The following is a 27,156-nucleotide window of genomic DNA, read 5'->3' as shown; positions in this document are numbered from 1 at the left end:
GTCTTTTTGGAGAATGATAAATAGGGATTATACTCAGTAGAGTAACTAGACTGGTCTGGGCTGAGAAACAAATTTTCAGGGGGCCCAAAACAAACCTTGAGCAACCACAGTTACAACCAACAGAAAAAAACAGGAAAAAGGCAAGAAAAGCTCCAAAGCAGAACTAGCTGTAAAACGTATGTGTTTTATTAGCAAAACACATTTCTGGCATACTTTACAAAAGTCTAAGTAGACCTAAAACATGTTGTGCTAATAAAACACATACAGGTATCGGACCCCTTAACCGGAAACCCATTATCCAGAATGTTTCGAATTACATAAAGGCCATCTCCCATAGACTCCATTTTAATCAAATAATTCACATTTTTAAAAATGGTTTCCTTTTTCTCTGTAATAATAAAACAGTACCTTGTACTTGATCCCAACTGAGGTATAATGAATCCTTATTGGAGGCAAAATAATCCTATTATGTTTAATGTTTAAATACTGTATTTAGCAAACTTAAGGTAGGAGATCCGAATTACAGAAAGACCCCTTATCCAGAAAACCCCAGGTCCTGGGTATTCTGGATAACGGGTCCCGTACCTGTACAAGTTTTGAAGCTAGATCTGCTTTGGAGCTTTTCTTTTTACCTTTTGCAATTTTTCCCTGTTTTCCCAGTAAGGGATCTTTCCGTAATTTTTGCTGAAAGTTATTTAAACATTAAATTAACTTACCAGAATTGTTTTGATGCTAATATGGATTCATGCAGATTAGTTAGGGTCATGAACAAGAAAAAGGAAACCACTTCATACATAAAGTTATTTGCTTAAAATGGACTCTATGGGGCACATTTACTAACCCACGAATCCGAATTGGAAAACGAACATTTTGCGACTTTTTCGTATTTTTTGCGATTTTTTTCGTCGCCTTTACGACTTTTCGGAAATTGTCGCGACTTTTTCGTTACCAATACAATTAGCGCGAAAAAACGCGACTTTTTCGTAGCCATTACGATTCGCTCGTATCTTATCGCAACTTTTTCGTATTGAGCGCTCGTAAGCGGCGGGCAAAACTTTCAGACTTAGCATGATTTTGGAAGCCTCCCATAGGACTCAATGGCACTCTGCAGCTCCAACCTGGCCCAAGAAAAGTCACCATACTGAAGCTTGAATGAATCCGAATCTTTCGTACTCTGCACGAAAGCTGCAAAAAAGTCGCGACTTTTCGCGCAAGTAGTAACGCTACGAAAAAATCGCAACATTTTGCGCAACATTCGGAATGGCTACGAAAAAGTCGCAACAATTTTCCGAAAAATCGCCAAATACCGATCATTACGAAAAAAACGCAATTGGACGCATTCGGCCCGTTCGTGAGTAAGTAAATGTGCCCCTATGGGAGAAGGTCATGCTGTAATTTAGAGCTTTCTGGATAATGTGTTTTTGGATATAAGATCTCATAACTGTACTCTGTCTCTATTAGAGATGTGCAAAATTTTTCAGCAGGCATGGATTTGCAGCGAATTTCTGCATTTTGCCATTGTAGGATTGTTTCATGAAACGGGTGCAAAAATTTGCAGCATGACAAAAAAAGGTCCCGTGTGTAAAAAATTCAATTTTTTTGCCACACAACATTTTTCACTTTTTCTAATTTTTCAATGATTCGCAAATCTTTTCAAAGTTTTGCAAATTTTTCGGCAAAGCAAAACGGGACAGATTCACTAGTGTCTATGTTGGAAGCAAACATTATACTTATTCAACCACTTCCTGTCTGTACTGCATTGTGATGCAAATAGCCCTTGGACCAAACAATCAGATCCAACATCATAACTACAGGGCATCAGGCCTCCCCCCCAAAAGAAAAATTTTTAAGGGGCCCAGCACACACTGCAACCCCTACTCGCTCACTCTTCTGCTCCTCACCCACCTACTCGCACCCCAGTCACTCACTCTCAAGCAGGAAAGCAGCCAGGGATAGAGATCCACTTATTTAGTGACCTTACCAAATGATTATATATTTACATGTATGTACAGCTTTAGACTGTAAACTTTACAGGGCAGGCACCTCTTCCACGTATCTCTTTAACACTTAGGGGCCGATTCATTAAAACACGAGTTTGAATCCCGAATGGGAAAAATTCGGATAGGATACGATAATTTCTGAAGATCGCAAATATCACGAAAATGCTTACGAAAAAATCGTATTAGCAATGATAATATCGTATTGCAATGCGAAAGTCACAAAATTTTCGTACTGAACGATTGTAAACAGCGGCAGAACCTTTCCGAATTTTTCACACAAGCGTATGAAAAAGTCATGCAAGTGCACAAAAAAGTCGTGTGGGGGTACGAAAAAGTTGTGCAAGCGCGAAAAAAACGGCGAAAATACGCTTGGAGCATTCAAATGAACGCTCCAAGCATTCGTGTCTTAATAAATCTCCCCCATAGAACTTAATCTTTAATTTAAATGTATTTGTATTATTATATTGACCCCAGTGCCGCTGCTCCCTATAAGCAGAGTATGCAGTCTGCGTAGGGCACCAACAGACCAAGTCATCGTCGGCGGCTCCTTCTCTCTTATGCGGCAGCGACAGGCCCTTTTATAAGGTTGTGTCCGTGCATATGACATCACACGTCAGCGACGAGGCGCAACCTTATAGAAGTGCCTGTTGCCGCGGCATAAGAGAGAAGGAGCTGCCGATGATGACTTGGTCTGTTGGGGGTACTTTCTATGGGGGCAATTGGGGGCACTGTGTGTGGGGGTTACTGTCTATGGGGGGTACTGTTTATGGGGCAATTGGGGGCAGTGGCACTGTTTATTGGGGCAATTGGGGCACTGTGTATGGGGGCACTTTCTATTGGGGGCACTGTTTATGGGGGCAATTGGGGCACTGTGTATGGGGGAACTTTCTTTCTCTATTTATGTATTTACTTTTATTTGAATATAGTTCTATTTTGGCCCCTATAGTAGGTGTTTTTTTTTATTATTTTATTTTTACTTCCGTAATATTTGGGGGAGGGGGCACAAAAGTAAATTTCTGCTTAGAGCACCCATTTGGCCAGCAGCGGCCCTGATTAACCCTTGTCAATACAATAATAAATACAGACTGCATAGCATTGCCACCTGCCTTTATTTTAACAGCCTAGCTGGTAAAAATGATGCTTTATGCTAATATTAATAGGGGAAAAACTGCTCAAATATAGGAAGCCTGGTATCTTTAACAAAAAGGTGGCAACCCTATGAGCACATAAGTAGTGCTTTATTAATAAAAATATAAACGCATACAGTCATACAATTGGAGTTACAGGACACACACATAAGGACTTCAAACCTATTTGATACGCTTATGAATTCCAAAACTGCTACAATACCACAGATATAACATGCCACAATGAGAAGTGATTGCAAGAACCAATCAGAAACCAGAATTGAGGCCACTGCCTTCTAATTGGAAAGCGCGTGCATGTGAGAAGTCACTGAGGTCACCTTGGCCGCATCGGCCATATTTGATTCTGGCAGAATGAAAGCCGTCTCCTGGACACCTTGTCGGTGTCATAACCTGCGATATACACGGTCTTCAGTAACTAATTTGCACACTGTTATTACGCTGTCATTCACGCAACATTTTTTTTTTTTACTTTACCATAGAGGATTACACATCATATTTGCCAGAACGCTACATGGTGAATCCGGATACAATACACGATTCTCTCCTCCCATTTGCTTTATCCTCATTGGGTGAACGTTGCAGACGTCACTATGACCTTAGCTGTTCCCAGTAGTTCGCGCCTGTGTCCCAGTTATAGGCTTTAGGGATGGTTTGTTGTTCATCGGGAGCGCGCATATCTCTGGCTGGCGTCCTCTAAAGCAGTCAGTCCCTGGTGTGTGTGACCCAGCTGGGAGTAACAGTAAAATGGCAGGCGTGCTGGCTCGAAAAGCTGTCGACTATGTCAAGAGCAAAGACTTTCGAGACTATCTTATGAGGTGATGTGGCCTTGTTTAACTGTGCGGATTGAAAATTATTAATGAAATGCCGTCTTGTTCTTATAAGGAGCGTGACAGTGGGTTATATTGTATGGGGAGGGGGGCAAGGTGCTGGGGTGGAACAGTGATACCATGGCAGCATGGAACAGTGCAACTGCCTGTAGTGCGGGGAGCTTGCGTTACAGCAGTATCTTCTTTGTATTAGTCAGAAATGTCATTTGTTGGGAATGGGGTTGTTTATATTGGCTCTGGGCTTTATTTCTGTATGATGGTAATTATGTAGGTAACAAGTGCAGGGCTTCTGCTAAACGCCTATGTTTGTCGCATAGCAGGGCAGTTCCTATTAAATCCCACCTGATACAAACATGTTTTGCAACTCAATGTCCTCTAGTATTACTGGCAGATAGTGGGCAGGGGTTACAGGAAGCTGACACAAAGCAGAGTCCTAATATTCTAGGGATGCCTAACTTGGGACTTAATATTGGCTATGAACACTCGCTGGCATTCCCTTTAATATAATTAAGTTTCCTTCAACAATAGGTAGTGGTTATTAAAAGTAGAAGTGCAATTTTAAACCAATATCTGGTTTGTAAAGTTAATTACATACTTATTCTGGTTATACAATATTGGTACTCACTGTAAAGGTTTGTTTGAAAATTCTATCCATTTTTCAGTTTACAGCACCACATATTGGCATAAAGTTATTCTGTCTGCATAGTTATGTAATAACACCAAAAGTAGTATACATTTATATGTGTTTTTTGGTATTTATTTAACAAAAACTACCAGATACCAAGAGGTGAATATAATATATATATATATATATATATATATATATATATATATAATATATAGAGAGAGTGTCCGCACTCACAGGTCTTACAGAAAATGTAGAGGTGTTTATTGAAATCAACATCTAACGTTTCGGCTGCATCCACAGCCTTTCTCAAAGTCTTTGAGAAAGGCTGTGGATGCAGCCGAAACGTTAGATGTGCGGACTCTGTCTACAGCTACTCCATCTATTATTTTGGGACTGCACCCAGGCTCCCTTGGACCTACTTATACGTGAGTGCCTGTCTTCTTGCTATATATAAAAATATATACGCCAAATGTATCTTGCTTTGATGCAGTTGGTGTCCATTATTGCGTTGGCACACAAATAATGAAGGATTTCTACAGAAGTTATACATCGCTAAATTGAAAGGCATTGAATAGATGTTCTTATTATTGTGTATGCTCATAAAAATACTGCAACTATTTCATATAGATTAGCAGATGTAACTAATGAACAGCCTTTTAATATATGGCAGTGGTCCTTTGCCATGATGCATTTCATGTGCTTACTGGCTTCATTCCTTATTGTCTTAATGGCAACATCAGGCAGAAAAAATTAACAACCTGACATCAAAATCATTCTCTAAAGTGTACTGGAAATCATACTCAACACATACCAGTAGCCTTTTTTGCTGATTCTGGCCAACTTCCAGAACTGGTCTATGTCCAGCCATGGACAGAGTTCACTAGCAAGTTTCTCTGGATAGACTTGCTTGTATGGCTGCAGGCAGACTGCACCAATAAAGTAATCCTTCCAAGAATTTTCAATGAATATCTTGCAATGTTTAAAGTCGCAAAGTATCCAATTTTGTCTCTGCCTTGGGCAGATTTTGAAATTGGTCCTTACACTCTTATGCACAAAACAAAAATAAAATAGATGATACCATATGTTGCAAAGGGGGCTTTTAGGTTTATTGGATCCATAAAGCATCTCGGTAAACTTGGGAGCACCCCATTCAACATTTAAGGTGTTATTGCAGGTTTTGTTCATTGCTTTCTGGTGTGGAGGAAAGGCCACTGAATATTCTTGGTTATTACCCCACTTTGGTACATTCTTGCAACAACTCCTATAACAGCAACATTTATACTGAGTCCAGATAGAAAATGTATTTCATAACTGTTATTATTATAAACACTTAATTATAATCCACCAACAATGGGAGGAGGGTGAAACTTCTGTTTAGGAAGTGTACTATCAGATGGCTTTTTATTGGAGAGCTAATTACACATGCATATATAGGACTTGGCTAAGCTTTCCTAAATCATAATTTTCTCTTCATTTAATTCTCATTAAAAATAAAGAAATTCTTCATTATTAATCTACATTATTCCTTTGCTATTACAGCCCAGAAAAACAGAAGTGTATATACCGATGTTAATATTTTTAGGGCATATACATAAGAGATGCACATAATACTGACTGACCAATGAATGCTCCTTTCTTTTTATCAATAAACTTTTAAACTTTCTCTTTAGGGCTAAACTAACTAAGTTCTTTAATCTTGGTGTCTAACTGGAGAGGCTAGTCATTAAGTTGTTTGACCTGTTCTAATGTGGATGGTAGAATGTATAACCTGTACTACAAGTTTGTCTCTCTGGGTGGGCCAAGCAAAAGTTATAAGGTGTTTATATACTGTTTGCATTAGAAAATATATTAACATATAGTTACACAGATGGAATGATGGTTAAATAGGGCAGAGTCTGTTTGCAGCTAGATTATTTATTTTTAAATAATGGAGTGTTTTCTAAATGCACTTGTGATATGAGAATGTAAGAATGTCACATGGGTTCCTATTATGCCTGTTTTGCCCTTCACTTTTTTCCAAGGGTGCCCTAATACTAATACCTCCCTCGTAATGGAAGGAATGAATGTGATTATTTTTTATGTATGAATAAAATAGTGTAGTTAAGCCTGTACAAGTTAAAATAGGATTTTTATTATATTAACCTTCTATTTAACACTAAAGTATGTCGAGAATGCTAATTGTGTTTACAGTAGAACCCTGATTTTACATACCCGGATTTAATGTTTTCCTGTAATTGACACTGTTTTTTCGCAGTTCTATACAAGTAAGCGTTATCTTTCTTTCCCCTGGATTTTACATTGTACACTGTACTTGAATTTATGCAGTTTTGACTCCTTCCCCTGGAAAAATAAAAAAAATCTGGGTTCTACTATATTTACATGTGCAATATGAATATTTGAGGTGTCTTAAGGGGAACTCTTGGCATATACTTATATATCAAACATGAGGGGCTAGCCAATACAAGAAGAGAGTAGAATTTTCTGCTAGAGATATATGGGATGGGGGAGGGTGGGCGCAAGGTGCTGTGCTTTATATAGTGTGGGAAGAGTTGTAATTGTTTAATATTTTTTCTGTACCTCTATGCAAAACAAAGTTCCTGTTTAACATAGTCACACATTATAAAGCTTATTTTTTATTGGGCTTATAGGGCAACATACATTGTATTTGTTCCTTAAAGTATTCCCTGTGTGCAATGTAATTTGCAATGCAGAGTGCATAGATTACACATGTGCAAAATATTGTCAGTTATACATTGATGGCAAACGTTTTTTTTTCTGCTGAATTAATTTTTTTTGTACTGTAATAACATTATTTTTTTTCTCTCCTTGCCGCCTTGTTATGAATTGTATGCTGAAAATCTGCAACAAAACTACAGCACGGTAAGAAAAATGTAGATCCCATTCATTCAGACATTTTAACCCTATTAAGCAGTATGTGCTGTTAAGGGAAATTAACCTGATTATAAATAACATAAAGCTTATATTTTACTGGAAGAACATAGTATATTTTGTTCACAAAATATATTTTCTTCAACTTAAGTGGAAGTTTGTGTTTATCTTGGGATAGTTATCCTTTATAGCCAGCAACAGCATAGCTTTTAATGGTGCTTCTGCAGGCTGAGAGAGCTACACAGGTTGACAATACTGAATCTGCTCTCATGCACAACTTTGTGTAGCTCCACAGACAGGCCCAGGGTTGGCCTGCGTGCAGTTACACTGATTGGAATTTGGTCTGAAAAACGAGAAAGTATGCATTTCCTATGCAGGACTGTGTGCTGGGCATAAAGCATACTATATCCATATATACACTGTACAGTATTGTTGTCTTTAAAAATTTCTCCAGCGCAAACCTTCTGTGAAAACACTAATTTGTAGTTCTTTGCTAGGTACCTCCCATTACCTAATAACATATATTTTTTGTTTTCTATATTTGCTTTGTTGAACTATGCACATATATTTACTATTGAAGTAGCCTAGAGCTGGTAAAACGTTAATTTGGCAATATTTAACTTACATGGAGTGCAGTGTGATGCATATGGCTTGATTCATATCATAAAGTTGATTTCTGTAATGGTTAATGTGTAGTTGAAGACCTATGGCACACTGCCTTCCATTTGTTTTGACAGGGCCTCATAAACACTGAATAAATTTGTTCCTTGGCAGTAATGTATAGCAACCAGTGTAGGATTAGTTTTTTTGGAAGCTGTGAAAACAGATTGGTAGAACAATCAAAAAGTAGAGACACTGTGTTTGTCTGGGTGCAGACACACAGAGCGCATTTCGGTGCTGAAACACGTGAGTATGCATTTCTCAAAATTCTCTGTATCTGCACCCAGGTGATGTAAGGCCACACTAGGCTGTTTTCTTGTCCTGTGTATACGCGCAGCCTGAGAAACAGCCCCTCTGATCATAACCACAGTCTCCTGTGTCTGCACCAAGTGTCAGTGAATCGGCCTTGGTACAGACACACACAGCGGATTTCAGTGAGTAAATGCACATTTGTGCACTCCATGCTAAAATCTGCTTCATGTGTCTGCACCCAGGCTAACACAGTGACTGACAGACAAAAGAGTGGATGCCCACAGATTGGCTGATAAATGCAGGTGAACTATGAGCCCACTGTGGCATTAGCCTAAACAGATTTGTGCCTCCATCAAACTGTTATCAGAACTGTGTTCAATGCAAAGTAACATAAAATGAGGGAAACAGTCTAATTACATTGGTTAAACCATTGGTTAACATGTTTTTTACATTATTTCTTAACTACACTGTTGTAATTCTTGGTATTTATTCTTTTATTCTATGTAACATGTTCAGCATTTTTGGGGCCCTGTGGCCAACTGGGGACTTCCTATTGCTGCTATCAATGACATGAATAAATCACCAGACATCATAAGTGGACGCATGACTTTTGGTAAGGTGAAATCATTGGGAAATAGGTTTGGAAACTAAGGGCCTTGAGAGGAAACTTCCGCAATTTCGGGGAAAGTGTAGTATAGTGTAGAGGGCTGTGGCATGATCAAATCTATTATCTATATTATCTGCTAATAAAAAATTTTGTGTGTGGATCACCATGCATGATGCCAGTTTAACCAAGCTGCCAGAATTTAGAACAAAGATGTATATTAACTTATAGTGGTAATGTCTATTTTTATAAATGAAAACTGTGTTCATATGCTGTTAAGCTGGCCATACACATTTGGATTTTAGTCATCTTCTGACGAGCGATCAGATATCGGCTGTACGTTTAAATGCAATGATCTAAAATTAACATTCAGACTGAAATTGTAGGTAAAGCCTTAAAAATAACAAATCGAAGGATATTCTGAAAATTAAAAGGTTGGCAGACACCAATCGTATGAAAGTGACTTCCATTGTAGGCCCCCAAGGATAGACAGATTTTATCATTATGTGACTGAAATTTTTTATCCTGGCTGGTTGACTAAACAACCGATCGTTATGGTATGAAAATTATCCGGATAACAATTCTTAGCCCACACACCGTCTGAAAATCGTTTGTACGATTTTATCGGTAGGTGTATGGCCAGCGTTAAGATTTTTAGCAGTTAATTTTTGGTTCCTATGATTTGTCTGGCTTACTGCTTTATATATCATTAAAGGGGAACTCCACCTAAACGCAACTTACACGTTTGAAAAGTAAACATAATGTAATCCTACGTTGTTTATTATGTAAAACAATGTAATAATATAGTTTGGAACAGCTACCTAAGGGTGAGGTCACACGAAGAGTATATCCAATTCTCTCAGTCCTGAGAGAAGCTTGCCTACGCTCCTCTGTGTGCCTGCATTAAAAACTATGGCAACTGCTGGAGTGGGCACGGTGGAGTGGATCAAAGGTCGGCCTGGAAAATGTCCCCTTTCGCGTTTTTTCAGGCCGACCTTTGATCCACTCCACTCTGTATGCGGTTGTTGTAGTTTTTAATGCAGGCACGCAGAAGAGCATAGGCAAGCATATCCGCTTCTCTCAGCCCAGCTGAGAGAAATGGATATACGCTTTGTGTGACCTCGCCCTAAGCCTAGCCCCCTGTTTTCCTGGCTGACTACTTTTGAGACTCAAAAAATGTAACCGTAGTCAACTGTCCTCAGCCTGCATTCTCCAAATCACACAATTCCCTGCACACGTAATGTCAATAAAGAAAGGAACATTGCACTGCAATGCATTGTGGGTTACGTTGTTCCTGTTCCCGCATGCTGTCTGTAGGCTGTTAAGAAGTTGTTGCAATTTGTTTAAGTCCCTCCTCCCCTGCCAGGATTTCAAATGATGCAGAAAGAAAAGAACTGTTTTGCAGATGGATTTTAGTATATGAAATGGCATTTGTTCATTCTTTTTTGAAGGAACAGATTACAGTGATAGGTGTATTACGAATTTCTGTGTCTTGTGGGGCTCAAATTTTGGTTCGGAAGCCGGAGTTTCCCTTTAAAAACTGGCTATTAATTTTTCTAATTTTTACTGGATTTGTTGTAATAGAAATATGAATAAACACAAGACTTTGCTCATAGAACCAGCTGTACTTTGGTATAGTTGTTTCTTTTATTAACTGTTGTATTTTAGATCAGCTTTTTGTGTTCGAAAAGTTGAAATAACTACTTTTCTCTCTTTCAGCCCTTACCTGTTACTCCTTGATGTTTATGAGGTTTGCATATAAGGTGCAACCCAGAAATTGGCTACTTTTTGCTTGCCATTTTACAAATGAATGTGCTCAACTTATTCAGGGAGGACGACTGATAAAACATAAGTAAGTATTTATACTCTCCAAGCTTTAAATTGCACACAACCTTTTTGATACTGCAGTCTTCTCTGGAGCAGTCAGTGTGTTGGACTAGGGTTATCCTACTTATTTTTTTGGGTAGCCTGGCCCCTACTGTAATGGAACGCACACTTCTTTCTGTTGTAACAACTTTTAAGAGTAAAAATCAGTGGCAAAGCAAGAGTTAGTAAATAAAAGTCCTAAAAATGTTCCTGCCATTTTTTTTCCTTTTTGGCTAAATGTATAACAATGTGCTTTTTCTTCCATGAGTCTCCTTGGCAACTTATTTTTTTAATTCAAAAGAATTGGTGGTGCAACATATGCTGTTATTCTTCCGCCCAAGGCTAGAATCCTGTGACTGCAGTGAAGCCGTCTATGGAATCAATTATATTCCCCTTTTCAAACACAAATGTGCTCCAAGTTCTTAATGGAACTTTAAAAAAGGGGAGTCGATTGTAACTGCATATTCAGACAAGTTTTGTTATATGATATAATATCAGAGTTTATAGTATGTAACATTTGAAATATTATATAGCTTCAAGAAAGTGTTTGATGGCTTTTTAGTTAGTCACAGAATATGGCTTACCATACCCAAGTTTACCCAGGGTCTTGTCTGATTGCCATCTTTGAGTCAGAAAGGATTTTTTCCCTGTTTGAAGCAAATTGCAAATGTTTCTGAAGGGGTTTTTCACTTTCTTCTGGATTAACTAGCAGGTAAGGCAGGTTTCATGAGGACCATGGAGTTAAGCCTATTGATTTTTTTTAAACAAAATTACTATTGTTATGTTGTAGGTACAGGTATTGGACCTGTTATCCAGAATGCTCAGGACCTGGGGCTTTCGGATGAGGGATCTTTCTGTAATTTGGACCTCCATACCGTAATTCTGCAAAAAAATAATTTAAGGGAGAAGGAAAGGTTAATAAAGAGTTAATCTCAGGCTGCAGGCATACCTTCAGTTCTCTCAATATTGCCCTTAAAGGAACAGTAACACCAAAAAATAAAAGTAACTAAAATATAATGTGCTACTGCCCTGCACTGGTAATAGTTGTGTGTTTACTTCAGAAAGTCTACTATAATTTATATAAATAAGCTGCTGTGTAGCCATGGGGGCAGCCATTCAAAGGAGAAAAGGCACAGGCACGTAGCAGATAACGGATAAAACACTATTGTATTCTACAGAACTTATCTGTTATCTGCTATGTAACCTGTGCCTTTTCTCATTTTCCCCCATGGCTACACAGCAGCTTATTATATAAAATATAGTAGTGTTACTGTAGCAAACACACCATTTTTACCAGTGCAGGGCAACAGTGCATTATATTTTTATTACTTTAAAGCTCTTATTTTTTGGCGTTACTGTTCCTTTAAGTCTCCCCATATTTCACCTGTTCAGATGATCAGAAGCCAAACAGGAAGAAAAAACGCTGAGCTGTGTAAAGAAAGTTCCCATAATGCCTCACTCCTGCACCGAGACCAAGCGTACATGCTCAGTTTGTAACACTGAGTCAGCTTCCTGCTGATTGGCTCAGATCCACATTCCTAAGGGGGAGGGTGGAGTGAGTTCTTAGCATTCTTGAGGGAGGGGGGAGCAGGAGAGAGGAGAAAGAAGAGAGCTGCATGTCTCTGGCACAGGAAGTACTGACCCAAGAAATCTTTGGACAGAGAACTCAGTGCAGCGTTTCTGTGAGTGCTTATGGCTGTATTACACCTTTCTGATAAAGCTTACTGAGTTTTTACCTTTCTTTCGCCTTTAAACATTAACTAAACCCAATAGGATTGTTTTGCCTCCATTAAGGATTCATTAAATGTCAGGATCAAGTACAAGGTACTGATTTATTATAACAGAGGAAAAGGGGATTATTTTTAAAATAAGAATTATTTAATTAAAATTGAGTCTATGGGAGATGGCCTTCCTGTAATTTGGAACTTTCTGGATAAGGAATCCTATACCTCTATTTTGTTTTTACTCTCTGTTGGAATATTGGTTTACTCCTGTTGTAAAGTAAAATAATGTTGTGTATGTTGGATACAGCAAGTCTTGCAACCAGTGCAGGGCATTTTGACATATAGGACCTGCTATGGTTACTCAAAACATAGTAACAATAACCCAAGCACAAGTAGTTTGGGAACCTCTGTATAATAGCATCTTCCGAAATCTATAGGATGTTTGAGATTACACTTATCTATCTACCATTAACCCCAAAATGCCTTGTTCTGTGAACATTTGTGTCTAGTATATACTGCTAATGTGGTGTCTACTGTAATGTAGGGCATCATGTTTTATGGTTACTAGAAACATTTTTGTATTAAAAACCTCATATGGTTGTTTTGCTAGCTTAGTTAAGTCAACATTATGTATAAAGTACTGTTACTATAGAGAAAAAACAGAAAAAGAAGGATGCTATGCCATTGCTGTATTTTGGAGCATTCAGAATAATATGTTTCTAGGTTATATATTTTGTGTGTGTGTGAATTTGTACCTGGTTTATAAACATTATATGTACTTTTTTTTTAAACAGATTATCTCAAAAAGAAGCTAAAGATAAATGAACAAAATAAGCCTTCAACCTCTGCATTTTGGAATATATGCCTCATAACACTAGGATCTTGCCAAGCAACTGTTTGCACTTTTATTTTATTATTTGTAGTTCAGATCAATAACCCTTCTCTTAGACATGGAAATTAATGAATTTTATTAAAAACTGTGGTTCAGGAAAAGAAGACTAGCAACATGCTGCCTGTGAAGATGTATTCAACTAGATATATTGTGGTAGAGATAAGAGTTTGGAGTTTAATTTTGGCATCCTTGGAAATAACAGTGAAAAAGTGTTATAAATCAGGGGCATTTATATCTGATATAGATTTTTAACCATGTAATAAAGAAAAAACATTTCTAACAATTTGTGGTGTTGTATTTCTTAAGTGATTTCACTAAAAAAAGACTCCCCCCAAGCCAGTAGTTTTGAGTCATTAATTTCTAAAGTTTTTTTTCTCAATTGTAGTGATGGATCTTAATGTGGTTTCCTGTGTTGGCTGAGGATTGTATGAGTATATTACATTTCTCTACATAAGTATGCCATCCCTTATACACTATAAAGGAGTGTGTATTTGTTTTTTTTTCCTTGTACCTTCTACCATAAACACTGTCAAAATCACAATTGTGTTCCTGTTCACTCTACTTTGCATGTGCACCATGCTTAATATTTGCTAGGCTCCTATCCGGATTATGGCAAACAGGGAAATTTGTAGTCCACAAGAAATCTGTGCTACCCACGGACAACAAATCTCCCAAAATGTAATGTGCATTGGTATCAGTGTGAATCTATTTACAATTGAAAGTGGCTTCAGCTATTTCTCTGCCTGTCAAAAAATATTGGAAAAACTGCCCCATGAGCCATTAGCCTGCATTAGCTTGAACAGTAAATGCTATAAACACGGACACCCTTAGTATGCACTTGTAAATAATGGTACATTAACTTAAAAAAAAACAATGACTTCAGATCATAAATACAATATACAATGTGAGACAAAAGGTACTGGGATCTCAAATACATTAAATACAGTTAGAGGCAGTGGGAACCTTTACCCTAAATACATAATGTACATTAATAGGCAATGGGAACTTAAGTTTCCTAAAGCCTGCTAAAGGTTTCAACACTGTATACGTCAAAATGAAGTCAGAAATTGTTTGCATTGCTAAGAATGCTGGTCAGTTTGAGAATAGCACCCAAGCAGAAGAAATAGGAGACAACCAAGTTGTGGCATGACTTATTCCGAGTAATATTGAGTAACAATAGCTTATCTAAAAACATGTCCAAGAATAAAACTTTAAATGGTCATATGAATTATTTGCTATGTAAATAGTGTCAATTAGTAATAAAAACTACACCATAAAATCATGACAGAAATAACTAAATAGTTGATTGGGCAGTAGTGCCTACTAATCCACCCCCAAAAAGAATATCTTTGTGCCCCCCCCCCCATAGGTATGTGGTATATAGTGATGCGTACAATAAATATGAGGCATTATGGTATTTTATCAACGATAAACTGCTTTGCCAGGTTATACCTAATGTTAGATATATCCTTGAATGTTTCTCCATTTGTAGCTTTGTGTTGCTTATGCTGTGGAGCACAATATATTATTATGCAACAAGAATTCTCCTGGGCAATAATCTCATCAAAGAAGAGGGTCAACAATAGAGATGTAGCGAACTGTTCGCCGGTGAACTAATTCGCGCGAACATCGGGTGTTCGCAAGTCCGCAAATTCGCGAACTTTTCGTGATGTTTGCAATTTGGGTTCGCCGGCACCGAAAAAAACGCAAAACTTACGATAACGGTACGAATGCTCCGAAAAAGTCGCAAAACTTCCGATAACGGTACGAATGCTCCGAAAAAGTCGCAAAACTTACGATAACGTTACGAAAGCTCCGAAAAAGTCGCAAAACTTACGATAACGGTACGAATGCTCCGAAAAAGTCGCAAAACTTACGATAACGGTACGAATGCTCCGAAAAAGTCGCAAAACTTACGATAACGTTACGAAAGATCCGAAAAAGTCGCAAAACTTACGATAACGTTACGAAAGCTCCGAAAAAGTCGCAAAACTTACGATAACGTTACGAAAGCTCCGAAAAAGTCGCAAAACTTACGATAACGGTACGAATGCTCCGAAAAAGTCGCAAATCTTACGATAACGGTACGAATGCTCCGAAAAAGTCGCAAAACTTACGATAACGTTACGAAAGATCCGAAAAAGTCGCAAAACTTACGATAACAGTACGAAAGCTCCGAAAAAGTCGCAAAACTTACGATAACTTTACGAAAGCGCCGGAAAATACGAAAAAGTCGCAAAATTACCGATCATTTCGAAAAACGGCGTGTGTCAATTTTTCAGAGGTTTTTGCCCTTGATCCCCCTCCTGCATGCCACTGTCCAGGTCGTGGCACCCTTTAAACAACTTTAAAATCACTTTTCTGGGCAGAAATGGGTTTTCTAGGTTTTAAAGTTCGCCTTCCCATTGAAGTCTATGGGGTTCGCAAAGTTCGCGAATATTCGCAATTTTCGGCGGAAGTTCGCGAACAGGTTCGCGAACTTTTTTTTTGAGGTTCGCTACATCCCTAGTCAACAATTTATTTTTGTGCAAACATTATTGAGCCTCATGTGCAATGGCAAATCTTAGGCTCCCATCTGCAGTGTTATTTCATATTACCACAATCCTACAATTAGACATGGAACAAAAAAAATGTAACAACCATCCTCACAACTTTGCTTTTGGAGATGACCAAATGTCGCAAAACCTGTACCAAGGGGTTGAGCTTTAATCTGCCATCTGTTTTCCACAAAATCATAGGCCTATCTATGTAGCCAATGAAACTGAGCCATTAATTAATGTGAAATGCACCTAAGGATGGATACCTTCAGTTTTCCTACTGTTTACCCTGCCTATCTACTGTACTACTTGCAAGGGGTTATGTATCAACGTAGCTCAGCACATATTTATTCACGTATGGTTATTTGGGTGTGTTTTTTCCTATTTCGTAACTCAAACTTAAAGTGCCTGTGTGTGTGAATAAATATTTGCAATATTTTTCATGGTATAAGAACTACTCAATTGTAGCAAAGGACAAAAGATGTACTTTAAGGTTGCTGATCTTGATTATGCGGCCCATTTCCTTGAACAGCCGACTAGGTACAGTCCTGCATTCCATAGTATTTGAGAAATATATCACTATTACAGATATCTGTGGCAGCTTTTTTTTGCAGTAAACCATAGCTTATAAACAGGTTACCAGTAAATGCTACCTGCTAATGGTTGCTATAGGTAACAAGACCTGTAACAATCCTTGCATTTTTTTTATTATATAACCCTGGCAGCATCTCTCTGACAGCATTTTGAAAACTGAAAATAAGATTATATTTGGGTATTATGGTACAATATGTTTTGGGCAGAGGTCCCTTTAACCTTTGTGTTAAACCATCAGCTAAGATAAAAGTTAAGCAATTAGAAGGATAGTGCAATCAGCCACAGTTATTTTGTGGGTAACCTAGGTTGGCATTGGTTTTTCTGTCTCTTTTTTTCCTAATAAATTATACAAAATTGCTGAATAATAAAAATATGACTTCATGAAGTTTTGATTTTTCCTCCTTTCTGTAAAAAAATTATAATGGCTGGGCTGGGGGGTCCCCTGTAATCCCGACACACCTAATATAGCATTTATAATTATAATATACATTTTACTGATGTAATTGAAAGCAAGCAAGAATTGGCATCTAACAAGCTGTTTAACAAATAGCAGCCACTGACAAATAAGCAATGTTTATTTATACCACAAAAGGCCAGTAGATGTCACCATATAACTGTGACTGTGTGATATTCATGCACAGAAAGAATCATTAATAACTACTATGAGCCTTATAGTAATAAACAAACTTTTGTAAAAGATTCGAGCAAATCTCAATCCTAATTTCCCTATGTACTACCATGTTTATGAGTCAAAAAAATCATGTGATTTGAAGGATTCAAATTCGGTTCGGCCAGGAAAATGAATTTGAACGAATTTGAATCCTGCTGAAAAAGGCTGAATCCCGGACCGAATCCTGAATTCAGTGTTTCCCTATAAACAAACTAAATATAACAGCTAAATATCCTTATGAATACAGATTAAAGGGCTACTATTCATTATTATTAATTACTATTACTGACTATTAATTATAGTCATTACAAGGAAATACATATGCTGGCATATATAGGTGGATTTTAATAAATGCCTGGGAGCCGTAGCCCCGCGCCCCCAACCAATATCAATGCTTTTATCTACTGTTTTACAAACAGTATGGAGGTATTATGTATATAGTTGACTCTGAATTTACCCTGCCATGTGTTCTGTGTTATTGTACAATAAACCAACATGGTATATATTCAGGTATGGGATCCGTTATCTGGAAACCCGTTATGTAGAAAGTTCCAAATTACAGGAAGGCCATCTCCTATAGAATTCATTATAAGCAAATAATTCTAATTTTTAAAAATGATTTTCTTTTCTCTGTATTAATGAAACAGTAGATAAGATATAATTAATCCTTAATGGTGGCAAAATCCTATTGGGTTTATTTCATGTTTAAATTATTTTTTGTAGACTTAAAGTATGGAGATCCAAATTACAGAATGACCCCGTAACTGGAAAACCCTAGGTCCCGAGCATTTAGGATAACAGGTTGCATACCTGTACTGCCTTTTGTTCTTGGGGCATTATATATTGAATTGGCACTATATTTATGCCAAGTATGAAATCAGCACAGTATTTATCATGCCTTGTGTTCTGAGGATATATGAAACTGGTGCTATATTTATCCTGCAAGGGCTTTTGGGGGTATCTTATTTGAAATTACCTCTGCATTTATTCTGCTGTGTGATCTGGGATATTATACATCAAACTAGCCCTGTGATAGTATGAAGGAATCTGTAAATGTAATGTATTTAACTAACCTCCCCAATCAAAAAAGAATCACCCTCCACCTCTGCTGGCATATATTTTTGGTACAAGTATGAGATCTATTTTTCTGAATCTTGGGACCTGGGGTTTTCTGGATAAAGGATTTTTCCATAATTTAGATCTCCATACCTTAAGTCTATTAAAAATCATTTGAACATTTTTTAAACCTAATAGGATTGTTTTGCCTCCAGTAAGGATTAATAATATATCAGCTGGGATCAAGTACAGTGTACAATGAACTACTATTATTATTAAATGTGAATTATTTGCTTATAATGGAGTCTATAGGAGTTCCCATATTTGGACCTTTTTGGATAAGGGGGTTCTGGATAATGGATCCCATACCTGTATCTTTGTAGAGACGATTAGCACACTTAGGGGTGTTGTTTCTGCTTACACTTTGCCTGGAGTTTCTATTTCTGTCTGTGCATGACTGAATACAGTTAATTTAAACCCTTTGTACAGAAGTTAGACCCTCACTAGATGACTTTGACAGGTGGAGGAGGGCTTTTGCCAGTCTGTGAATAATGACACATTACATAAAGAGGAAACTGCAGGATTTCCACTGCAAGATGAGGCAAAATTATTAAACACTTATTTCTAAACATTTCAAGTCAAATCAGAAAATTAAGATTTAGTTGTCCCTTAGGCCAAAGTCTCATTAAGCATTTTGTAGGCAGGTGGAGAAAAGTGGATCCAGGCAGCGTCGGCCTGAGTGCAGCAATACTGAGGGGAGATAAGCCCGAAACTATCTGCTTTCACATTTTCCAGGCCATTCCCTCATCCATATCACTCAGGCCAAAGGTCATAGGCGGAGGTGATTTTTTTTTTCTTTGCAAAGGCTTAAAGTGAACCTGTCACCCAGGCATAAAAAGCTGTTTAATAAAAGCCCATTTCAAATTAAATATGTACCGAAAACTAATTTTTTTATTAACACATTCATATCCATTATAAAAGCATTTAAAAATCCCAACTGTCAATCATATATTGACTGCCCTGCCTCTATGCCTTAGGCATAGAGGTAGGGCTGGCAGTTCTTTCACTTTCAATTCAGAACTTCTCAGATGTTGCTGCACTCCTTACATTCCCCCTCCCTCCTTACCATGTAATTTTATAACCAATGCATAGGCATGAGCATCAGGTTACATAGTTACATAGGGTTGAAAAAAGACCAGTGTCCATCAAGTTCAACCCATCCAAGTAAACCCAGCACACTTAACCCACACCTACCAATCTATACACTCACCTACATAAACTATATATACAACCAGTAATACTAACTGTAGATATTAGTATCACAATAGCCTTGGATATTCTGCTTGTTCAAGAACTCATCCAGGCCCCTCTTAAAGGCATTAACAGAATCTGCCATTACCACATCTCTAGGAAGGGCATTCCACAACCTCACTTCCCTCACCGTGAAAAACCACCTACGCTGCTTCAAATGGAAGCTCCGTTCCTCTAATCTAAAGGTGTGACCTCTGGTGCGTTGATTGTTTTTATGGGAAAAAAGAACATCCCCTATCTACCTATAATCCCCTCTAATGTACTTGTACAGAGTAATCATGTCCCCTCGCAAGCGCCTCTTTTCCAGAGAAAACAACCCCAACCTCGACAGTCTAACCTCATAGTTTAAATCTTCCATCCCCTTAACCAGTTTAGTTGCACGTCACTGTACTCTCTCCAGCTCATTAATATCCTTCTTAAGGACTGGAGCCCAAAACTGCACTGCATACTCAAGGTGCCTCTCAAGGCCTTACCAGGGACCTATAAAGAGGCAAAATTATGTTCTCATCCCTTGAGTCAATGCCCTTTTTTATACAAGACAGCACTTTATTTGCTTTAGTAGCCACAGAATGACACTGCCTGGAATTAGACAACTTGTTATCTACAAAAACCCCTAGATCCTTCTCCATTAAGGATACCTCCAGCACACTACCATTCAGTAGATAGTTCGCGTTTATATTATTCCTACCAAAATGCATAACTTTGCACTTATCAACACTGAACCTCATTTTCCAGTTTGCTGCCCAGTTTTCTAATTTTGTCAAATCGCTCTGGCACAGAAACAAGATTTTGGCAAGATACAAAGCTTGCCTTATTAAAAGTGTCCACAAAATGGCAACTGTCTTCTTGCTGCAACCGTGAATCCCAAGGCTGAAGAAAATAAGATTAAATTAATTTATATGGTGTAAGTGAAGTTTATTTTGCTTGACAAACACAAATGAAAACAATCTGCAATTATTTCTTAGGCTGACAGGTCCCTTTAAAGAGGACACACACCCATTTTCACTCACATTACACTCTCAACATATTATACAGTGAGAGACAATAGGTACACAGCATTTACACATTTGGTATTTTTGCGATTGTTTTATTTCTTCCTCACATCCCCTAAACTTCTATTATTCTTTCTTAAATTTTTTCTTTTTCCCATTGACCCCACATCTGCCTGTGTATCCAGGCCCGGATTTGTGGTGAGGCCACAAAGGCCTGGACCTAGGGCGGCAACAATTTAGGGGCGGCATGCTGCCCCGCTGCACCGAAATTTGCTGCCATACAGAGCAATGGGGACCTCTCCCCACTGCTCCGTATGCGAGTATAAATGGACACACATGCGCCCTGTGGGCGTTCGTGAATGTGCGAAGAGCATAATGCGCATGCGCGGGGGGTGACCTATGGGGGTGGCCTCGGGTTGCCCGGATTACTGCCATTCCACAATACACTCTGTATATATCCACATTTCTTCTCCCATTTTCCATTTCTTTCTCTTCTGTTTAACACTGGTTTGTACAGTGTTAAACAGAAGAGAATAGAAGTTTTTACTTATATACTCTATCCACGCTAACAAAAAAATAAAAAACTACTAACAAAAAAAAAAATCCCTGCTCCCATACTGACCTGCTAGTGCAAAGGCTTTTTCAAGATGGTGGGGGTGTTGATGGCATTCATTAGGTAGCTGCAGTCACAGGTGTCAAACCATCTTGGGGGTTGGACAGACTGCATGTCTAGCTACTTTAAACATTGCTAACCATAGGTCATATCTGCTACAGCTTCCATGATTCTTAATCTCCTATAAAGTATAGGAGCTATAAAAGGGAGTGGAAGTTGGATTGGGTGGAGGGAGCTTCAAAGTTTATCCTCCATCCAGTCTGATTTCCCACAGCTGTACCTGGACAGCAAACCTGGACAGCAAACAAAGTCTGGATTTGCTGGAGAGAGAGGTTCAAAGTTCACTCACCAGGCAATCTTAATCCCCACAGCTGTGATTTGCTGGAAGGATTTTCATAGTTAACCCTCTAGCCAGCCTGATTCTACTGCAGTAGTACTAGGACTTTAAGGGCAAAAGAAGCAGTACTAAAGCTTTAGCAGAGCTAAGAGGATGTTTGAAATAAGTAGACATGGTAAGGTGGCCATACACAGGCAGATTTCAGCTGTCGATTCGGGTTGGGCACCCTCTATGGGCCTAACTGACTGAGATGTGGCCTAAAATTGACGCAGAAAAAATGGTGACTTTTTTGAGTTTTACTATGCGACAATATTGCGACAATTCCAAATCCGACAATTCTCCATCTAAAACTTGTCATGTAGAAGTCAGTGGCAAATGTACCCTCCCTTCCCTGGAAGATCTTTCTTTGCTTCAAAACTTTAGAGGTTTTTTTGATTTTTGAGGCTGGTTTTTGTGTGACAATCAAAAATTTGAGTTTTCGTGACTTTTCCCTGCACATATTTTTTAGTTCAGACTTTTTTTTTTATAAATGTCAGACATTCTTGGAAATTAGTTTTAGTTAGTTCACCTTTGAGTTAACTATAAGTGTGATGTATAGAGTAATATACTGATACAATTTGCAATTGGTCTCCTTTTGTTATTATTTGTGGGTTTTTAATTATTTTGCAATTTGTTCAGCAAGTCTCCAGTTTGAAATTTTAGCTGTTATCTGGTTTCCATGGTCCAAATTATCTTAGCAACCAGGGACTTGCTAAGGCAGAGTTGCAATGAGAGACTGGAATATGAATAGAAGAGGGTCTGAACAGAAAAAAAAAGTTATAAAAAGTAACAATAATAATAAAACTGGAGATTCACAGAGCAATAGTTTTTTTTTGCTGCCAGGGTCAGTGACCCCCATTGAAAAACTGCAAAGAGTTAAAAGAAGAAGGCAAACAATTCAAAATGTACAAAATAAATAATGTTGATCAATTTAAAAGTTGCTCAAAATTGGCCTTTCTACAACATACAGGTCCTTTTAAAAAAATTAGCATATTGTGATAAAGTTCATTATTTTCTGTAATGTACTGATAAACATTAGACTTTCATATATTTTAGATTCATTACACACAACTGAAGTAGTTCAAGCCTTTTCTTGTTTTAATATTGATGATTGTGGCATACAGCTCATGAAAACCCAAAATTCCTATCTCAAAAAATTAGCATATTTCATCCGACCAATAAAAGAAAAGTGTTTTTAATACAAAAAAAGTCAACCTTCAAATAATTATGTTCAGTTATGCACTCAATACTTGGTCGGGAATCCTTTTGCAGAAATGACTGCTTCAATGTGGCGTGGCATGGAGGCAATCAGCCTGTGGCACTGCTCAGGTGTTATGGAGGCCCAGGATGCTTCAATAGCGGCCTTAAGCTCATCCAGAGTGTTGGGTCTTGTGTCTCTCAACTTTCTCTTCACAATATCCCACAGATTCTCTATGGGGTTCAGGTCAGGAGAGTTGGCAGGCCAATTGAGCACAGTAATACCATGGTCAGTAAACCATTTACCAGTGGTTTTGGCACTGTGAGCAGGTGCCAGGTCGTGCTGAAAAATGAAATCTTCATCTCCATAAAGCTTTTCAGCAGATGGAAGCATGAAGTGCTCCAAAATCTCCTGATAGCTAGCTGCATTGACCCTGCCCTTGATAAAACACAGTGGACCAACACCAGCAGCTGACATGGCACCCCAGACCATCACTGACTGTGGGTGCTTGACACTGGACTTCAGGCATTTTGGCATTTCCCTCTCCCCAGTCTTCCTCCAGACTCTGGCACCTTGATTTCCGAATGACATACTTTGGACCACTGAGCAACAGTCCAGTGCTGCTTCTCTGTAGCCCAGGTCAAGCGCTTCTGCCGCTGTTTCTGGTTCAAAAGTGGCTTGACCTGGGGAATGCGGCACCTGTAGCCCATTTCCTGTACACGCCGGCTCTGGATGTTTCTACTCCAGACTCAGTCCACTGCTTCCGCAGGTCCCCCAAGGTCAGGAATCGGTCCTTCTCCACAATCTTCCTCAGGGCATGGTCACCTCTTCTCGTTGTGCAGCATTTTCTGCCACACTTTTTCCTTCCCACAGACTTCCCACTGAGGTGCCTTGAAACAGCACTCTGGGAACAGCCTATTCGTTCAGAAATTTCTTTCTGTGTCTTATCCTCTTGCTTGAGGGTGTAAATGAAGGCCTTCTGGACAGCAGTCAGGTCGGCAGTCTTACCCATGATTGCGGTTTTGAGTAATGAACCAGGCTGGGAGTTTTTAAAAGCCTCAGGAATCTTTTGCAGGTTTTTAGAGTTAATTAGTTGATTCAGATGATTAGGTTAATAGCTCGTTTTGAGAACCTTTTCATGATATGCTAATTTTTTGAGATAGGAATTTTGGGTTTTTATGAGCTGTATGCCACAATCATCAATATTAAAACAAGAAAAGGCTTGAACTACTTCAGTTGTGTGTAATGAATCTAAAATATATGAAAGTCTAATGTTTATCAGTACATTACAGAAAATAATGAACTTTATCACAAGATGCTAATTTTTTGAAAAGGACCTGTACTAAAAGTGAACCACCCCTTTAACAAAGTAGAGAAGAATGTATCCCTATTGCAAGAAAATATCACAGTAAGATCCTCATATTTTAGGAAGCAGAGAGCATATCAGAAAGAATTATCATGTCAGGGTCAAAATGAATGGGCCTGTCTTTTCTATACTGAAGGCAGATCCTGGTGCAATAATGCAATTCAATGCATAGCAGATGCTGTTAGTGTATTTCCACTGAATACCATCTTACCACAGGTATTATTCTTGGTTTTTTTTGGATTTACTGACTCAATAATCACCTTTGAAGCTCCTTGGCACTAAGACACTACTTGGTCTTAAGCTCACCTGACAAAATGGTATTAAACAAGAAAAATACACAATGAGGAGTATTTATTAGCAACTAATGAGCAATTTGATTTAATCGGTAACCTACAAGTTAGAAAACTAAAGCAGAGATCTCATTGGTTGCTATGGGCAACATTACCAGTAATGTTTGTCTCCAGTGTTTATAAATACTCCCCTGTGTGTACCTGACAAAGTCTATGAGGCTGATTCACTAAAGGCCAAAAAAATAAGTAATATTTATAGCATGCGTTAAAAATATTATCGCTTCTTATTTTTTGAGAATTAACAATCGATTCACTTAAAGGACACTTGTCTGAATTAAGAAGCGATGTTATTGTCGTTATTTATCTGGCGATGACATATTTTTAAGCGATATTTTAAACCTTGCAATATATTTATGCGTTATTTCATAGCACACGATATTAGCGCACGCTATTACGCACGTAACCATTACTTTCTGAAATCTACTGTTCTGAAAATTACCATTTCCCTGAAAACTGGAGGATGCATCACTCTAGGGCCAACACATACTTGAAAAAATCCAACTGCAAACTCCATCTTGTCCCCACAGACAATCACCAGCTGCAAATTTGTTCAGTGATGCCTACTCCTGGGAGGTGTTAAGTTTCATGTTAAGTTTATGCTTTTAACGCTTAGAATATGTCTGTGATTTATGCATTAGTATTATTTCTAATCGATAATCACCTCAATGCGATGGAAATAACGCTTTGTGATAATTCGTTTTTTTGTGCATGCGATATGAGTAGCATGCAAAATGAATGATAAATCGGTAGTTAATTATGGAACACTTTTTAACACAAAAACGTTAAATAATATTTCAGAATTCACAGACATATGCGTGCTACAAAATAACACATAAATATATTGCATGGTTTAAAATATCGCTTAAACATGTGTCATCGCCAGATAAATAATGACAATAACATTGCTTCTTAATTTAGACAAGTGTCCTTTTAGTGAATCGATCGTCAATTCTCAAAAAATAAGAAGTGATAATATTTTTAGTGAATCGGCCCCGTAGAGAGAAAGTTTGTTTAGTGGGACATAACTAACAGAAATGAATCTCGGAAATCATACAGAATTTTGTCTTTGAAAAACAATCAGTTTTTTGCTAAGACCTTTAGCGGAACTGGGCTAAAGATGAAACTGCCTTAATTTTCCAACTTCCTGGTCCTGTGAGCTATTATACAAGGCATAGAAGATGGGGGTAGGAGATATATGTATATGTGTGTATATATATATATACAATTCAATTACAGGTATAGGACCCATTATCCAGAATGCTCGGGACCAAGGGTATTCCGGATAAGGGGTCTTTCCGTAATTTGGATCTCAATACCGTAAATCTACTAAAAAATCAGTAAAACTTTAATAAACCCAATAGGATTGTTTTGCATCCAATAAGGATTAATTATTTCTTTGTTGGGATTAAATACAAGGTACTGTTTTATTAATGCAGAGAAAAAGGAAATGAATGCAAAAATGTTGAATTATTTGATTATAACGGAGTCTATGGGAGACTCCGTTATAGACGGAGCTTTCTGGATAATGGGTTTCTGGATAACGGATCCCATACCTGTATGATGTTTTATTTATATATATTATGTGATATAGATAATCATGATACAGATAATTATGATCCATTGGTTGTTATATCTTGTTGTGGCATATATATGTGATTGTGCAAAGGAATTTCAGTAGATAGGTCCTAAGCATGATTGGGGGCCCCCATTAATAAGGATAACAATTTGTTTAGATCAGCTGGTGCAGCGTATGTACATAAATTTGATAACAATGGTATAGTATGTTGTTTTTAACTTTGTATTGATGTATTTTTAATGTTTATTCGCAATTTTGTGCATGCACTAGAAACTAGGACACTGTTATGTCTAAAGCAGCATAACATGGAGAGATGGAATTGGAATTGGCTGTTTCACTGAATCACTTTGTTGAATTTTAATGGTTATTCTAAATTACATTAATTGTACTAAGGCACATATCTGTACTTATGGGATTTTAATAATTATTTATTGCACAGATCACTGCAGCATGGATTGTTCACTTTATTGCAGTAGTCACTTTATATCATGTTTACACTGATGCCAGTTCCTACTTGCTTGTTCACTATGGATATAAATAGGTCATGGGGTAAAGAAGCATGGTTGCCTTGAGAAAGGTCCCCGATGGGGACCAAACGTAACGTTGGCTGTTCATGAATTAATTTTTTTGTAATAAACTCAGTGTTGCTGGTCTTTTTCTCAGTATCTAAAACTATTTACCTTGCACCCGAGACAAAGACTGAAGCGGAGTGCCACCCTTGGTTTCATATATACACTGTATATACGTTTATATAAGTTTGTCTCTATTTAAACTAACTCAGCTAGGGTTAAAACAAAGTTATTATAGAGTAATAGTTTATAATTTTATAATTAAATATAAGAGAGTTGATTTTTTTTTTAAATTAATAGAATATATGCATACATTTTTAGCATAAATAAATTGTAAAAAAAAAAAAGTTTAAATACATACATGCATAATCTCTTTTGTAATGTTGCTATTGGAATGAAGATAACTTTTAGATTATGATGTAACTGAGAAAAGATAATCAGACTGGATATTTCTGAAC

The 27,156-nt window shown here is 37.8% G+C and overlaps 1 protein-coding gene across 2 annotated transcripts; it reads left to right on the top strand.

Moving 5' to 3' along the window:
* The first annotated feature begins 3,788 nt into the window (after positions 1 to 3,788).
* On the top strand, positions 3,789 to 13,773 carry mpc1 (mitochondrial pyruvate carrier 1). 2 transcript variants are annotated; one of them, NM_001006892.2, is made up of 5 exons: positions 3,822 to 3,963; positions 7,480 to 7,483; positions 8,921 to 9,017; positions 10,728 to 10,860; positions 13,393 to 13,773. In NM_001006892.2, exons 1-5 carry the CDS (start codon positions 3,893 to 3,895, stop codon positions 13,421 to 13,423), a joined length of 336 nt encoding a protein of 111 aa, NP_001006893.1. In that variant the 5' UTR covers positions 3,822 to 3,892; the 3' UTR covers positions 13,424 to 13,773. The 2 variants fall into 2 exon arrangements, with proteins under 2 accessions (XP_012818357.1, NP_001006893.1); XM_012962903.3 differs by lacking the exon at positions 13,393 to 13,773 and having other exon boundaries at positions 3,789 to 3,963; positions 10,728 to 10,864.
* The last annotated feature ends 13,383 nt before the right edge of the window (positions 13,774 to 27,156 follow it).

The sequence above is a fragment of the Xenopus tropicalis genome, chromosome 5 (genome assembly GCF_000004195.4).
Source record: "Xenopus tropicalis strain Nigerian chromosome 5, UCB_Xtro_10.0, whole genome shotgun sequence".
NCBI classification, from domain to species: Eukaryota; Metazoa; Chordata; class Amphibia; order Anura; family Pipidae; genus Xenopus; species Xenopus tropicalis.
Note: the sequence above shows the minus strand (reverse complement) of the source record. Positions and strands in the feature narration are given on the sequence as shown.